The sequence below is a fragment of the Sapajus apella genome, unplaced genomic scaffold, assembly GCF_009761245.1.
Source record: "Sapajus apella isolate SASKATOON/1434 unplaced genomic scaffold, GSC_monkey_1.0 scaffold1, whole genome shotgun sequence".
Lineage (NCBI taxonomy): Eukaryota > Metazoa > Chordata > Mammalia > Primates > Cebidae > Sapajus > Sapajus apella.
In genome coordinates, this window is record NW_022436941.1 from 38,415,693 (window position 1) to 38,434,135 (window position 18,443).

General features: G+C 34.0%; 1 protein-coding gene across 1 annotated transcript in view; it reads left to right on the plus strand.

Annotated features, from left to right (window-relative positions):
• Positions 1-18,443, plus strand: part of SLCO4C1 (solute carrier organic anion transporter family member 4C1) — a 65,491-nt gene that overhangs the window by 35,585 nt on the left and 11,463 nt on the right. Inside the window, exons 4-10 of the mRNA XM_032275577.1 lie at positions 991-1,087; positions 2,825-2,946; positions 4,518-4,624; positions 6,698-6,842; positions 7,477-7,672; positions 13,665-13,818; positions 16,219-16,409. Coding sequence (XP_032131468.1) covers positions 991-1,087; positions 2,825-2,946; positions 4,518-4,624; positions 6,698-6,842; positions 7,477-7,672; positions 13,665-13,818; positions 16,219-16,409 — 1,012 coding nt within the window. The remainder of the gene's footprint in view (positions 1-990; positions 1,088-2,824; positions 2,947-4,517; positions 4,625-6,697; positions 6,843-7,476; positions 7,673-13,664; positions 13,819-16,218; positions 16,410-18,443) is intronic.

The window sequence follows — 18,443 nt, forward strand, 5'->3', positions numbered from 1 at the left end:
CGAGAGTAGAAGTATGGTTACTAAAGGCTGGGAAAGATTTGGGAAGGGGAGGTATGTAGCACTAGTGTTTTATGTAGCACTATTGATTGGATATAGTTAACAGTTACTTATTGTATATATTCAAAATGCTAAAAGAGAGGATGTTGAAAGTTCCCAGCACAAATCATTAATGTATGAGGTAATGGGTGTGCTAATTAGTCTGATTTGATCATTACACATTTTATAGATGTATTGATACATAACTCTGTACCCTTTAAAATGTACAATGGTTATGTGTCAACTAAAAAATAAAAGGAAAAAAAGGGAAACTAGATTCAACAAACTTTCCAAGATATTGGGGAGCTTAAATAAACAACAACAACAATAAAAAGACGTGAGTGGTCAAATAAGTTTTGTTTTTTAAAAGTTTAGAGTTATATATGGCAATATTTAAAATATCTCACAGATAGAAATAAACGCCATTTAATTCTACTGCAAGTAAAAATGGGGAAAGTCCCTAAGAGAAAAAGTTTAAACTAATGGCTTACTTTTAAGAAAGAGACTTCTCAGCAGATCCAGATTTGAAGTCAGCAGCTATAGTGCAAAATAAAAAATTCTGTCTGAGTTGTGCAGAGTAGAAAAGGCTTCTCATTTCAGTTTGCTCACATTGTTTTCTTCCATGATATTATAAACAGCACTTAGGATCACTAACAGTAAAGGATAAATAGTAGATATACTACTTCTACCACCAGTTACCAACACTTTCCATGGATTTGTAATTTTTATTTTTGTTCTAATTATTACTACAAATAGCTTTTACCCTGAGTTATATATTTTAGGCTCCTTGACTTCACTATTGATTCAAATGGTATTGTTTTAGTGAAAATACGTGTGATTTTGATATGTTTAATTGTTTAAATTTTTCTACAGTAAAACATTTGTTTTCACTGTTAAGCATGCGAAGTGAGGTTGTACATATGACTGTATTCAATGTCTTTGTTCTTCTTCTAGGAACTGGTTATGCTATGTCAATCTTAGGCCCTGCGATTGGCTATGTATTGGGAGGACAGCTGCTAACCATGTACATTGATGTTGCTATGGGTGAAAGGCAAGGCAGTATCAATTTTTCTTTTATTTAAATTTATTTTAATTATGCCAACATCATAGACAGAACATTTTCACAGTACTTCCTTCAGTATAGCATGAGAAATTATTCAGGAAACAAAGCTGAATACAAAGAATTCTTATGTTTGGCTGTATTGCCTTTTGGATCAATGTCATACCATTTTTTATTCTAATAACATATTTTCATAAATAAGGATGTTTAATAAAAATCATCCGATGAAATTTTTTTAAAAAAAATTTAGGACCTCATGCATTGTTCAAAAATAAGAATTAAATAGAAATTAACAATATTTTCCGTAGATTTAGTTGTGACTAGATAGTCTGGAGAGTCTCAAGAGTCTATGATACTTCCTTCTTTCCTTCCTTCCTTCCTTCCTTCCTTCCTTCCTTCCTTCCTTCCTTCCTTCTTTCCTTCCTTCCTTCCTTCTATGGCATTATCAGAATTACTATCGTCAGAAAATGTTTCATAGTAACTCTGATAATGCCATAGAGATCACAATTACACCATTTTAACAACAATGACAATGAAGGATAATAATAATAGTTAATATTTATTTGTCCTATACTATATACCAGACACCATATGTTTTTTATGTGCTATCTTATTAAATAATAGTTCATATGCACAGGTTGGTAAGTGGCTAAGACATAGATTAAAGTGATCTCTTTGACTCCAAAATTCAACACTGAGTTAGTTACCTTCTCCATTTTTTGGTTAGAGAAATCTGTGCCTTTGCTGAGGTCATTTTTTTCATTTTGCCACTGGGAATAGTAACTGTACAATTCTGTACGTGACCTGCACCACAATTCACTATATTGCAGTGAATGCAAAAATGTGGTCATAGGTATGTGATTTGTTTTCTAAACTGTGAGTCTTGGTTAATCTTTCACAGTCTTTAAAAATGCATGCAGAAGAACTCTTGAAGTAGTAAACCCAGAGATTTAAGAAGGGACATTTTAATTTTAGTGGAATGAGTTGTAGGATTAGTGTATTTTTGGAAAGGGCCAAAGTATATTAAAATATAAGAAACCTGGTTGGGCATGGTGGCTCATTCCTGTAATCCTAGCACTTCGGGAGGTCAATGTGTAAGGATCACTTGAGGCCAGGAGTGGCTTTTAGCTATAGCAGCTTACTGTAGCTACTATAGCTTACTAAGCTACTTGGGAGGCTAAGATAAGAGAATCACTTGAGCCCAGAAGTTCAAAGCTGCAGTGAACTATGATCATGCCATTGCTCTCCAGCCTGGGTGACAGACTGAGACCATTTCAAATAAATAAATAGATAAATAAAGTCACTTTAAGAATAATTTTACATTAAAGAAATGCACTAATTGAATGAAGCACAATCTATGGGCTTTTAACATAGATCAGTGATTGCTGTGATATATATTTAATTTAGTAGAGAAGAAAATTTAGCCAAAGTTAAAGAATGTTAAGAAATTCTGTGTATCTTTCCAAATAGTTCTCAATTTACTATTAGAATTTTAAACTTTTATGTCATATTTGCCATTTTTAAACATTTTGTAAACCATTATTCTTATAACTCTCATTTATGCCTGCTACCTGTTTTCTGATTCTTCACAATGGCACCATTAAAATGTTGGATATTATAACAATATTCTTTTAGATGAACTTGAAGTATAAAGTATGTAATTATCTTAATTGAGTTTTAATTAATAAGGTAGAGTTGACTTTTACCTCTTGTTTTTCTATCATATAGCACTGATGTCACTGAGGATGATCCACGTTGGTTGGGAGCTTGGTGGATTGGATTTATTCTATCATGGATCTTTGCTTGGTCTTTAATAATACCTTTTTCTTGCTTTCCAAAACATTTACCAGGTAAACTTGCTTTCTTTAAAACCAGAGAGGTTTATTTTAATTGTAGGCCAGTTATTATTTTCTATATGATTAATAAGAACTATAGATTTACCCAGTTTGTTTTATAGAATCTCAAGTATCTGCCTACGTAAACTTTTGAATATTCTTCATTCTAGAAAATATTGGGTAACAATCTTAATATTCATGGGGATTTTCAATTTCCAATTAATAATGAAACTATGAATATTCACCTTCTTAGTACTTACTAAATTTGTTTCTGTTTTATCTGGAATTCTGCTTTATGTGTATGCAAGGTACAATATCTTTTAAAGTATTAGTTTGCATTCAATTAGTCTTAATTTCAGTCTGCTTTAAATGATTCATGTTAATTACTTGTAGTTAAATGTGCAAGTGCTTTTATCTTCAATGATCACTAAAGTCATTCTGTAGTGTACTTATTTACTTTTTTACTGTATGCGAATACTAAACATCCTTTTCTTTCTTTCTTCCTTGCTTTCTTTCTCTTTGTTCTTTTTGTTTTTTTGTTTTTTTTGTTTTTTTTTGAGACAGTCTCCCTCTGTTGCCCAGACTGGAGAGCAGTGGTGTGATCTCCACTCACTGCAACCTCTGACTCTTGGGTTCAAGCAATTCTTCTGACTTAGCCTCCCGAGTAGCTGGGACCACAGTCATGTGCCAGCATACTCGGCTAATTTTTGTATTTTTGGTAGAGATGGGTTTTGCCATGTTGGCCAGGCTGGTCTCGAACTCCTGACCTCAGTTGATTTCCCTACCTCAGCCTCTCAAAGTGCTAGGAAAACAGGCATGAGCCACCATGCCTGACTAAAATATTAAACATTCTACATAACAAGAAAAGGTTAATAAAAAAGAATATTAATTTTTCTCTGTGAGCTCTTGCTTCTGTATAATGATGAAGTTAAAATACGTATCTGTAGAAGTATTTTTCTTTAGGTTGAAGGTATTTAGTTGTTTACATTGTTATTTGTAACAGGATAGTTGATTACCTTTTGGAAATGGGCAAGAGAAAATCTGACAGACTATAGTAGGTAGACTCATTAACTTATTTCTACCCTGAGCCATTCATTTATAATTCCATATGTTGACTATTTTCTCAGATTTATTGGCAGTACCATTATTAAAAAATCCAAGGGACATGGTAATAAGATGGTAAATATTTCATTTGTCAAGCATGTTAGGATTAAGAGAGCAGAGGAAAAAAGCCACAAAAGTACTTTAATAAATAAAGGATCAAAAAGAGAACCACTTGAAAGAAAGAAAAAATGTTAGGAGATTTTAAATGAAAAGCTTAGATATGTGATTGGGGCAAAATTGTCTCATTTTAATGTTTGGACTGGTTGAAACTTCCTTAGCAAGTGGTAATGAATACAGTTCTTGGGGTATCCTGATTACAGACATAGATATTTGAACAGTTTTATTGACAGAGAAGAACTGGCCTCTTATGTTATAGCATTTATATACTAGTGGAAGTCTATGTCAATTAAAAAGTAAGCACTTTTTACATAAGGAATAAAATGATAGAGCAAGTTCATTTACTAATGTTTTTTTCTTTTTAGGTACAGCAGAGATTCAAGCTGGAAAAACTTCCCAGGCTCATCAGAGTAATAGTAATACAGATGAGAAATTTGGAAAAAGTATTAAAGATTTTCCAGCTGCTCTAAAGGTAAAATAAAACTCTTCTCTGTCTCTCTCTCAGTCTCATACACACACATATACACACACACAATCACATGTATATATGTGTAGATGTGTGTATGTATTATATATACACATATAACCACACATGTATACATACATATAAACACCCCCCCCCACACACACACCATCTTTTCATAATACAGTTTTGTTTGCTTATTTACAGTAGTTTGAGCTCTTATAAACAACTCTTTGGATTCAGTTTTATTGTCCTTTGAGTAAATGAAAACTATTCCAGGGTAGAATGGTTGAAAGAGCATGAGTTGTTTTATTGGCAGTATCAATATTCACTGATTCCTTGTTAATACTAATAGTCCATTATTCCATGACATTTTCCTTATGAAATTGATTTGTCAATTATCAATGAATTATAAATATATTTGAGAATTCTGAACCAATATTTTTATTTTGTGAAAGAGGTAGTTAATGGTGACTCGTTTTGAATTTGACACTAAAGAACAAAAGTGTTATGGTCCATTCAGTAGTACTCAGCAGAAAAGTATTCTTTCTATTTAGTGTTATAACAGTTTTATTCATAAGGGACTTTATAATTTTACTTTTTCAAAAGGTGAAATTGTTTGCTTTTCATTGTTTTTGGCTTCTTGTCAAATAAAAGCCTTAAAATGTTTTTACTTCTCCACTTAGCCCATCTTTCAACTCTCCCCACCGTACATGCACATTCTTGTGTTTGGCTGATATTGTTTGTGCTTTAATTGCAATTACTGTTATTTTCTCTTATAGTAGTTCTGTTATATATTTCATTATTCCTATTTAATTTATCTTATAAACTTTAACTAGCATTACAAATGAGAGTCATTACTGACCATTACTTTTTTTTAACCTTATGTCCTCCTGCTTAGAGATCTCTTCTGATTTCAATCTCTATGAATTCAAGATTTTGTTGTTAGTTTTCCTTAGATAAGATACTGCCTAGATATCCTTGAATGTCTGAATAATATATTTGACTAGGTGAATACCTTTGGATCATTCCTCTTTAATCCCAGTAGTCTATGGATATTGTTTGCTTTTTTCTACTTAATTGTGTTGTATTTGAGAAGTTTCATGTTAGTGTGATTCTGACTTATTCTTTTCATCTGTATGTTGGTTTTTTCATTTATCTCTGATTACAGGAAATTTATTTAGTTATGTTGAAGTATATGTCTTTTTTCATTAATTCTTCTCGAGAATCCATTATTTTCAATCTGAAAATAATTTTTTAAATGTTGTTAATTATTTTAAATTATTGCATATTTTCAGGTACTTTTCCTTCCCTTTGTCAGTCTTAGGTTATGTGGCTCTGACTTCTAATGCTCTCATCTTGCTCCCTTGTGATGTGTGTGTGTGTGTGTGTGTGTGTGTGTGTGTGTGTGTGTGTGTGTTTTGCTTGGTTTTATGAAAAATTTTTTGGCATTTGATATTTGAGAACTATAATTTGGTTTTCATTTTCTGGTTAAATATATTAACATAGTTAACCTCCAAACTTCCCTTTGTAAATAAATAAGATTCTGAGAGGTCTAGCCATATAGACACCTATTTAAAGTTGCTTAACTGTGTTTCTAAGGTTCTTAATTGCTGAGCCTAATCATGGAACAATACTATGAATTTGATACTTAGAGACCATTCTTATCTGTGCTCATAGTCTCAAATTCTTTGTTTACTGGACATAGGAATTCAAAGCACAATAAAACACCAAATAGGTGGTAGATTTATAGCGTGAAGATTTACAGTAAGACTGGGGAAGGGAACTTTTCCAAGAAGGCCTTTACCTTCTTTCCCTGGTCCTTTGAATGCAATAAAAGCATAACCACCATATTGAGGAATCATCTATCAATTTTCTATGTATTCCATGTATAAATTTTCTCATCATGTATATGTAAATCTATTAATTATCCCTTGTTATATTTTTGTTCTAGAGGAAATGATGAAATTTTATAGATGATTGTATTACATTTATTAAAAATTTGCCACGCTAACCTTCTAACTCTGTACTTTGCAGTATAATCATAGCTATTCATTTGAGGAACTGTATTTTTTTCTTTAGAATTTGATGAAGAATGGTGTCTTTATGTGTTTAGTTCTATCAACTTCTTCAGAAGCCTTAATTACTACTGGATTTGCTACATTTTTACCTAAATTTATAGAAAATCAATTTGGATTGACATCCAGCTTTGCAGCTACTCTTGGAGGTAAAACATTTTCTTTATTTTAACTTAATCTAAAATTTTTACTTTACCGTATTAAATGTTTATTAGGATAATGTATAATTTGGGATAGCCCTCAATGAAATTTAAACTAAAACCAGCTTGGCAATCATGGTGAAATCCTGTCTCTGCCCAAAACCATAAGAATTGGCTGGGCATAGTGGCATGTGCCTATAATCCCAGCTTCTCGGGAGGGTGAGGTGGGAGAATAACTTGAACCTGGGAAGTGGAGGATGCAGTGAGTTGAGCTTGTGCCATTGTACTCCAGCCTGGGTGACAGAATGAGACTCTGTCTAAAAAAAAAAAAAAAAAAAAAAAAATAAACTTTAATTTTGGTAAAAATTTCTGATTTTCTGACATTCGGCAATCTATTGTATAAACTAGAGAAAGACAAAGGCTAAAATGACTAAAGAGAATGTGTATTAATCTTAATGTTCAATACATTAATTTGATTAATTCCCTATTGATGGACTTGTTAAGTCATTTGTACACATATTTCTGTATCAGGTGAATTATTTTACATGTTAAAACCATATTGGCACTTGTTTTTGATGTTTTCCAATTGTCAGTGTGGGTGAGCTTATGTTTTCTCACAGTCTACATTCTTTTTTCTTATTAGGGGCTGTTTTAATTCCTGGAGCTGCTCTTGGTCAAATTTTAGGTGGTGTCTTTGTTTCAAAATTCAAAATGACATGTAAAAACACAATGAAGTTTGCATTGTTCACATCTGGAGTTGCACTTATGCTGAGTTTTGTATTTATTTATGCCAAATGTGAAAATGAGCCGTTTGCTGGTGTATCTGAATCATATAATGGGTAAATACATTTCAGTGCTTTTTGATAATAATACCAGAATAATAGACTAAGCATTTCTAAACACATGTTTTCTTAAATGGTGAGAAACTGGAGTTTTAAAAAACTGGAAGGCTTTTTTTCCTATGTGAGAACATGTAGTTTTGTTTTTAGTTTAGATAATTGATGTATTATTAAAAGTTGGGGATATTTATACAAAGGGCATTTAAGAAGCAACTTTCATATACTGGGTAATATACTTCCTCAGGGATACAAAGATTAATGCAGTGGGATTTTTGCTTCTAAGGGATTCATATCCTAGGTAGAATTTTACATTATATGTTTTTATTGGTTTAAATTTAAAAAAACTGAAATAACCCCCCATGATAAAAATTCTCCGCTGGGCGCGGTGGCTCAAGCCTGTAATCCCAGCACTTTGGGAGGCCGAGGCGGGGGATCACGAGGTCAAGAGATGGAGACCATCCTGGTCAACACGGTGAAACCCCGTCTCTACTAAAAATACAAAACATTAGCTGGGCATGGTGGCGTGTACCTGTAATCCCAGCTACTGAGGAGGTTGAGACAGGAGAATTGCCTGAACCCAGGAGGCGGAGGTTGCGGTGAGCCGAGATCGCGCCATTGCACTCCAGCCTGGGTAACAACAGTGAAACTCCATCTCAAAGAAAAAAAAAAAATTCTCTTATTAGGTTGGTTGCAAATAGGCAAGAAGAGAAATTAGAATAAAGCTAGTCCTAGCTAATACTAATTGTTATTGTAGCTACTTAGAAGGTTATGTTTATTGTAGATAAATAAATAAATTGTTCTCACCTGTACACGTTTCTAGCTATAATTGATTTGACTATTTACATTTCTTTGTTTGTTTTGCTTTGACATTTTAAACCATAGTAGGTGGTCAGGCAGGAGGGTGTTGCACAGCAGTGCATTTTATACCTCACAGTGCTGCTTTCATTGTTTCATTACATGTGTTTGAGGCTGTTAAGGAAGGTGATGCACTAGGTCAAGGACTCCATAATTTTGTATGATACGACATTCAGATGATATAAATATAATCTACTTTGTTCATTTGCCAGTAACAATGATAATGATTTGTAGTTACTACTAACGTATCTGTGATTCTTTTACATTAATGCTGAGCATTCTAAAGCAGTGTTTGGTTAAGCTCCATTACATTTCTTTTCTTTTCTTTTCTTTTCTTTTCTTTTTTTTTTCTTTGGAGACAGAGCCTTGCTCTGTCACTCAGGCTGGAGTGCAGTGGCACGATCTTGGCTGACTGCAATGTCCACCTTCTGGATTCAAATGATTCTCCTGTCTCAGCCTCCGGAGCAGCTGGGACTACAGGTGCACACCACCATGACTGGCTATTTTGTGTATTTTTGTAGAGATGGGGTTTTGCCATGTTGGCCAGGATGGTCTAAACTCCTGACCTCAAGTGATCCGCCCACTTTGGACACCCAAAGTGCTGGGATTACAGGCATGAGGCACCACACCTGGCCAAGCTCCATTACATTTATTCAACATTTGTTGAATACTTCCTTTGGCAGAACTCTATGGCAAAAATCTCTGTTCTAAAGGAGAAATTGCAAAAGAAAGAATGAATGGTAACTTGGTAATGGGAAATATACAAAGTGCTATGGAATTGAAAAGAAGGTGAGCTTTTCAATTTTATTTGATTAGAATCTGGAAGGGCTTCATAGCATAATAGTGAAATGGGGTTTAAAAATCCTTCAAGGGTACAAAGAGTTTTGAGAAATAAGATTTGAGAAGAGAGAAAGGGAGAGGTAATATGTTAAAACAAGGTTATAAATGCTATAAAATATGAAGGCTGGGTTCAGGGACCAGTGTGAATGGAACTTAGATTATGTGTCTAGGAATAGTAGAAAAATATTTTGGAATGTTGAAATGTAGGTAGAGGCTAAATCATGTAGACCTGAATTTCAGCCCTATAAACTTCACCCAGACTTATCCCAGTAAACTTTTTCTGTATGATCCTTTTAGAAAAAAAAAACAAAAAAGGAAGTTCTGGTTAGTGTAACACATAGTTTATCACCTCGAGTAACAAAGTACGTTGTCTACCTTAAATAAATAAGAGTTACTGCTAGGTGTGCTGTCCTTAGTGTAATCAGAAAGGAAAGCACATGTGATAGGGTAATTCTGAGGTTCATGTAGGGTTTGGCCATTAAAATATATTAAAATCTGGGACATAGTGTTTCACACAAGTACACATTTCTTATTGATGACAAGGACTGAAAGTTAATACACATATACACACATAAATATCAGTAAATGTATGTGTTTTTACCCATATTTACTCATAAATATTTACTCATACTTATGTATGTGTGTGTGTATATAGATAGAAATAGGGACAGAATTTAATGTCACTAAATAGGTGTGACATTGTCAGATCATTTTTTCTCATGGCCCAAATTCTTAGTTTTAGTTTCTGTACCCTGAGTATAAAAATGTATATATTACAAAAAGGTCAGTCAAACTAGTCTCATCTAAGAAACATGTATTAAAAAAAGTACAGACATAGGTTGAGGATATTGTGGGTTTGGTTCCAGACCACCAAAATAAAGCATATATTACAATAAGCAATTCAAATGGGTATTTTGGTTTTCCAGTGCATGTAAAAGTCATCTTTATCCTATACTATACTCTATTGCCTATGCAATAACCTTATGTCTAAAAAAGCAATGTATAATGTACATACGTTAATTAAAAATTATTTATTGGTGAAACATGCTGACAATCATCTGAGCCTTCAGCCAGTTGTACTTTTTTTGCTGGTGTAAGGTCTTGTCCCAGTATTGATGGCTGCTGACTGACCAGGGTGATGGTTGCCAAAGGTTGGGGTAGCTGTGGCAACTTCTTAAAGTAAGACGATAATGAGCAGTCAGAACACACACATCATTTATTGATTAAATTTTACATCTTAAAGGAGCATGGTTCATGGTGTCCCGAAACAATTATAATAGTAACATCAAAAATCTTTAATGTTTTAATGTTTGAATTCTACTTGTGAAAACCATAAATATGTTTATACATGTACTTTTATTTTATTATATTAAAAAAGCTATTAAACCTTTTAAAATATATTATAAATTTTTTTAAATAATATGGATACACTAAGAAAATTTAATAATCTTCACAAGCATCTGCTGTTTTTCTACTAACAGTTTTCTACTTATCTCATTAAGTGAACCTTTGTAAAATACGTAGACTAATGTGACCAACCCTTGATATTAAGGATTATAAGCTATATTTCTTTGTTTCTACTATAATTTGCATAATGCTGTCTTAAACTATGATCTCAGTAATTATTTATCAATAGTATGAGAATGATACATTGGGAACTTTAAAAATTATTGTGTAAAGTCTATTTCTAGAGTTGCAGGGATGGTTTTTCTCTACTTATTTCTGCATCTATGTTATGAGCTCTGTGAGCAGACACTCTAGTGATTGCTTTTGTGAGTAGAATCAACACACTTGATAAAGATAAATCTGGCAGCGTCCTGTGGAATAGATTTGAAGAAGATGAGACTGCAGGCAGACTATTTTGATCACTTTTTCTTCAGACTCCCTACTGATTTAGTCATTTCTGTGTTTGACCCCTGATACAAGAAAGCATCGTGGTACAGGAGTTTCCTTCTCTCCCTACCTCCTTCCCTTTTCCTTTCTTTTTCTCCTTCCCTTCCCTTCCTTTTCTCCCTTCCTTTCCCTGCTCTCTCTCCCTTCCTTCTCTCTTCCTTCCTCTCTTCCTTCTTCCCTCCCTCCCTCTTCTTTTCTTCCCTCTATCATGCTCTTCCTTCCATCTATATTTCTCTCTCTCCTTCTATCTGTCATTTATTATTCTAGCTCCTTCTTTCTTTTAGATATAATTCTACCACTTTGAGTAGTCTAGCACCTAATTGGTGTTCATTACATGTTTATTAAATAAGTGGACTCCCAAGACCTCAGTACTCTTCTCATTCCACACACTATATGGCTGATCTTATAAATGCTCATGGTTTCAGCTACATTTATGTCCAAAAGGATATTAAGAAATCTAGCTCCATGCAAGATTTCTTTACTAAATTTGAGAGACTCTTAATTTTAATATGTACAATACCATACTCATCATCTCGTCTTCAAAACTTGTTCTCCTGTACCTAAACACCAAGTTAGATGCTAGGAATCATCCTTGACTCTTCCATTTTTCTTTTCTTTTCTTTTTTTTTTTTTTTTTTTTTGGGAGCAGTGACACAATAACTCACTGCAATCTCAAACTCCTAGGCTCAAGTGATCTTTCTGCCTCAGCCTCTTGAGTAGCCTCTTTCATTCTTAACAGGGAGAGTAGTCTTCAATCAATCCATCACCAAATCTTACTGATTCTATGTCTAAAACTTTTTAAAATCTGCTTCCTAGGCTCTGTTTTAGTTCTCCTTTATATTATCATCACCTACTGCCTGGGGTATTGTAACTTGTCCCCTTTCTTCAAATTCATACTCTGTACAACTCCTAGAATTATTTCTTTAAAGCAAATATTTGACAATGTCACTTTCCAGTGTAAAAATGCCTTAATGATTGTCTTTTGTCAGGCCCATGTTGCTCTCAATTAAACTGGTCCTTGACTCCTCTCTGGCTACATTCCCTATCACTCTGTGCCTCAGATATCATTCACATTTCTCCACAGAGGATGCTGTTTCTATACTCTATGCCTTTGTATCAGCTTTTTCTGAAGTGTGTTTCCCTTTTCCCATTTGACTGGTTAACTCTTACTCATTCTTTATTTTTCGTTTTTTTTCGAGATGGAGTCTCACTCTGTTGCCCAGACTGGAGTGCAGTGGTGTGATCTTGGCTCACTGAAACCTCTGCCTCGTGGGTACAAGAGATTCCTCTGTCTCAAACTCCCAAGTACCTGGGACTGCAGGTGCCTGCCACCACACCCAGCTAATTTTTGTATTTTTAGCAGAGATGAGGTTTCACCATGTTGACCAGGCTGGTCTCGAATTCCTGACCTCAAGTGATCCGCCCACTTTGGCATCCCAAAATGCTGGGATTACAGGCATGAGCCACTGTGCCTAGCCTTTTACTCATTCTTTAAATCGCATCTCAGGCAGTAGCTCCTCCTCCAGCCCCTCTTCTCTAAACTTTAGCTCGTGTTAGGTGTCCTTCCTTTGTACTTCTAAAAGGCACCTTGCAGATATCTGTAACCACACTTGGCATATTAGTGAATAATTATCTATGTCCATCTCTACTTCTACACTGTGAAATCCTTGAGGATAGAAACTGTCTTATTCGGCTTTGTATTCCTGTTACATAGCATAGGGCCTAGCAGTTGCTCAGTGTATGTTGTTTGAGTGTATAAATAAACAAATGAGTTACTAGGGATGCATTTTTGATTAGTGTAACCCTTTGTATTAGAGAAGATGTTTTCTGTAAGAGGCAATTTGAAATGACACTGGGCCTGGGGACCCAGAAAATTATATTTGGTAAGGAAAGAAAAGTAAGTTAATCTCCTTGGACCTCAGTTTTCCCATTGATGAGATGATTATGTTCAACAGCATGTTTTTGTTCATCCTTCCAAGTTTAAACACTGTCTGCATCCTGGAGCTATTTGGCATTGTGGGAGACATTTTGGTTGCTGTAATGAAGGAGAGTGCTACTGGCATCTGGTGAATGTCAGGGATGCCGTTAAACATTTTTCAGTCCACAGAACCAACCCCACAAGAGAATTATCTGGCACCAGTCGAGAATCTCTGTTTTCTTCACTTATTCTGTCTTATATTTTTAATTACTGACAGATACTATACCATATGACTATTGTTTTTACTGCTTTTCTCTGACAAGAAGTTAAGCTTTATGTGCAAAGGAAGACTTTTTATTTGCTTTGTTTAGTAATTATGTGTTGAGTAAGTGAATAAATGACTGAATTGTAAGATATAACAGTGCTTCTAAACTGTTAAAAGTTATGACATAGCTCATTTACTCTTCTTTCATTTCTTATTTACAGGACTGGAGAATTGGGCAACTTGGTAGCTTCCTGTAATACCAATTGTAACTGTTTGCGATCATATTACTATCCTGTCTGTGGAGAAGATGGAGTCCAATATTTTTCTCCCTGCTTTGCAGGTTGTTCAGACTCAGTTTCACATAGGAACCCAAAGGTAACTTATGTCTCCTACTTTTCCTTTCATGAGGCAATGTGTTTCTGGATTTCTATCTTGACTTCTCTAATGGGGTTAAGCAATGCCTATTCTTGCCTTCCTGCTTCACTGCTTCCATGAAGCAGCTCATGATGTCTCCAGCTAAAACAGACTGTTTTCTCTTCATGCTTCTTGCAGTAATTGTTGAAAAGTCAATCTGGAAGTTACAAATATTTTAGTAACGTCACTTTGTTGCAGTTGTGAAATATCTTTTACCTTTTTGTATTGTTTTATTGTCATCCCTCAGAATACATGGGGGATGAGTTCCAGAACCCCTGCACATACCCAAATATGCCATACTTCAGTCCCACCAATGGCCTTGAAGAACCTGTTTTAAGCCAGCGCCTCATTATATGTGGGTTTTGCATCCAGCAAATACCATATTTTTGATCCATGTTTGGCTGCCAAAGTCCGCATGTAAGTGGACTGGTGCAGTTCAAACCTGTGTTGTTCAAGGGTCAATTTAATTTTTCCTTAACTATACTTTAAGATCCTGGTCAACATGGTGAAACCCCGTCTCTACTAAAAACTACAAAAAATTAGCTGGGCATGGTGGCGCGTGCCTGTAATTCCAGCTACTCAGGAGGCTGAGGCAGGAGAATTGCCTGAACCCAGGAAGCGGAGGTTGCGGTGAGCCGAGATTGCGCCATTGCCCTCCAGCCTGGGTAACAAGAGCGAAACTCCGCCTCAAAAAAAAAAAAAAAAGATCCTTGAAGGCAATAGTCTTTTCCCATTTTTGCTAGGTACAGTTTGTACAATAGAAACAGTATATTTGTTTTATTTGATGTACCATGAATACGTTTAAAAATATTCAAATCAATTTATTTTCAAATACAAATTCATGTCTACTTTTGGATCTGAATACTAATCGATGTGCCCAGATGTTATTTCTTTTTAGTGTAGTTAAATAGTTTAAAAGAACTCAATACAATTTTATTGTACTCTACCTTACAATCTAATATTTCATCTTAGCTAAATTTAAGAGCCTTATAAATAAATAGTATTCAGATTATGAGTAGTACACAGTATATTATGCATTGGTAGATAATGTTATAACTTTAAAAGTATCTGCAGGATGTATCTACTGTAGTGTAAATGAAAACAATTAATAAGATGTGTAAGAGTTACATGACAATTTTGAATATTTGAATTTTTTTCTTTATATATGACCAATAAATGCTATTGGCTAACTTGAATTAGAAGTAGATTATGACAAGGAGTTATTAGAAGGATTTTAGTCACATAATATGTATAGACACAAATACCATCCTACACAAGGAAATAACACAGGAAATCTAATACCCAGAGCATACTTAAAATAGTTTTGGTGATTTTGATATGATTAATATTTATGTTTTTCACCAAATGCTAAGGTAATTACTGTCTTACACAGCACGTTGTCTTCTAGAATTTTTTAGGAAGAGCAAATGATTTTGACTTGCAACTTTTCTATTTGTCCTGACTGTTTTAGGTCCAATCAGTCCATGAAATAATCATTGATTCACAATATGTTTTTCTCATGAAATATTTCAGATAGGCAATAAACATTTATAATACTTTAAATAAACATCCATATACATTTGTTCACAGCAATACTGTTTTAATCTTATATTTTACACCAGTGACGCAAACTACAAAAACAGACCTTAACTAACTGCTATATTGCAGGCAAATGAGACTTGTAAACTTTCATTAAGATAGAAAATGCTCTTCTCAGTTGCTCTCCTTAAAATTTTTAAAGGCTGAATTATCTCATTATTTGATATATCTGATGGCAGAATATGTAACAGTCAATTTTGGAGGTGTCATCTGCATATTTGGTTTTCCTGAATCAGTACCAGTTGTCTTAGAATGGCCTTAGCACAAAAAAAAAAAAAAAAAAAAAAAAAAAAAGTTTTTAGCCGTTGCCACAATAAAAGTACTGCTTCTCTATGACTTCTCTGGCTCTGCTCTGATTTCATTGAGGACTTAGTGTCTAAAAAGATTTACAGTAAAGGTAAAGACTATGGAAGGATTCAGTTGAGATGTAAAAATGGCTTTAAGAAATAATTGCTGTTGAAAGAAATCTGGAATGTTCAAGATCATGTAACTTATATTCCCATTAAATTGTTTGGTACGTTAGTAATTACTATAGCAGGTTACAAGCTGAAGTAATGGCCACAATAGTCAAATACAGTTGTTTCTACTTCATAAATATGGTTTGTTTCTACTTGCTTAATTTCTTATGGGTTAAGTATTCTCTCAGTGTCATTTGTTGTATGTGTAAGTCAGTATGAGAGTGTTTGCCATGTCTAGAGAATACCTAATTTATAATAATTTATTTTCTGAATAATCACTTACATTATTTGTCTATATTTTTAGGTATATTACAACTGTTCCTGTATTGAAAGGAAAACAGAAATAACATCCACTGCAGAAATTTTTGGTTCTGTAGCTACAGCTGGAAAATGTGAAACACGTTGTGCGAACCTGCCCATATTTCTTTGCATTTTCTTTATTATAATTATTTTTACGTTTATGGCTGGTACTCCTATGACTGTGTCTATCCTAAGGTATGTAGTAGGTTGAGAAAGTTTCATTCACTAAGGCAATATGTTGATGGAAAGAAAATGGACTCTGGGCTCATTTGGGGTTTATACTGATCATTAGTTCAATACCAATCTAGTCCTTACAAGATCATTAGTTCTGTAGCATTGGATAAGCTACTCCATAGAATCCCAGATGTAGAGATTTAAGTGATACGCACTTGAAAGTGTCTTCACATTTCCCACTTGGCTTGTGCTTGGTATTTTTTTCTGCTTCTTTCATGAAACTTCAGTTGAGAGCTGGAAATACGTTCTTTTGAGTATCACAGAAATAGAATGCATTCCAATATGCCAGGATCAGAATGGCATGCATTCTACCTTATGGATTAGGTACTGTGACATTAAATCTTTAAGCAGTGCTAATCAGTAAGAAACAGGCTGTCACCTGGTTGGTCACCTGTGTTTTATGTTTCCAGTTGCTCTTCCTTCTTCTATTCCAGTATACAAACACATTTCATACCTGTCCTTCCATGGAGTCACCAGTCTTTGTATATCTTTTCCAATGAATTCTAGCTTTTTTTCTTTTTTTGTTCCTTAATATTTATCCACTATCTTTTCTTTTTTTGTTGTTTATTTAAGTTCAGAGGTACATGTGCAGTTTTTTTTTGTTGTGCTTAGGATAGCTTTGGCTATTCTGCAGTAAAGCCATTGGGTCCTGGGCTTTTCTTTACTGGGAGACATTTTATTATGCCTTCAATCTTGCTACTTGTTATTGGTTTGTTCCAATTTTGGATTTTTCTTGATTCCATCTTGGTAGGTTGTATGTATCTAGGAATTTGTCCATTTCTTCTAGATTTTCCAATTTATTGGCATATTGTCACTCATAGTAGCCACCAATGATCCTTTGAATTTCTACAATATCATTTGTAAGGTCTCTTTTTTTTATTTCTGATTTTATTTATTTGAATCTTCCCCTTTTTTTCTTAGTCAGGCTAAAGATTTGTCAATTTTGTTTAATTTTTTAAAAAAACAACTTTTTGTTTCATTGATCTTTTGTATTGTTTTCTTCATTATTTCATTTATTTCTGCTCTGGTCATTATTTCTTTTCTTCTACTAAGGGTGGTTTGGTTTCCTTTTGTTTTTCCAAATCTTTAAGATGCATCATTAGATTGTTTATTTGAAGTTTTTCCTCTTTTTTGAGGTATAGCTATAAACTTCCCTATTAGTCCTTTTTTGCTATATCCCTGAGATTTTTGGCATGTTGTGTTTTCATTATCATTTGTTTCAATAAATTTTTCAATTTCCTTCTTAATTTCTTCATTGACCTACTAGTGTCATTCAGGAGTATATTGTTTAATTTCCATGTATTTGTATGGTTTCCAAAATCCTTTTGTTATTAATTTCTTGTTTTATATTATTGTGGTCAGGGAAGATGGTTGATATTATTTCCATTTATTTGAATGTTTTAAGACTTGTTTTGTAACCTAACATATGGCCAATCTTTGAGAATTATCCATGAGCTGAGGAAAAGAATGTGTATTCTGTAGCTTTTGGATGCAATGTCCTCTAAATATTCATTAGATCCATTTTGTCTATAGTACAAATTAAGTCTAATGTTTCTTTCTTGATTTTCTGTCTTGAAGATCTGACCAATGCAAAGCATGTGGTGTTGAAGTCTTGAGCTATTATTGTATAAGGACCTTTCTCTTTAGCTCTACTGATATTTGCTTGTATATCTGGGTGCTCCAGTGTTGGCTACATATATATTTAAAATGGTTATATCCTCTTGCTGAATTCACCCTTTTATCATTATATAGTGACCTTCTTTATCTCATAGCTTTTGTCTTAACATCTGTTTTTTCTAGGTATAGAGATGACTCCTGTTCTCTTTCGATTTCCATTGGCATAGGCTATGTTTTTCCATTTCTTTATATTCAGTCTATGTGCGTCTTTATAGGTGAAGTGTCTTTCTTGTTGGCAGCAGGTCAATGGGTCTTGTTTCTTCATCCATTCAGCCAGGCTGTGTTTTCTGATTGGAGAGTTTAGTCCTTTTGCATTCA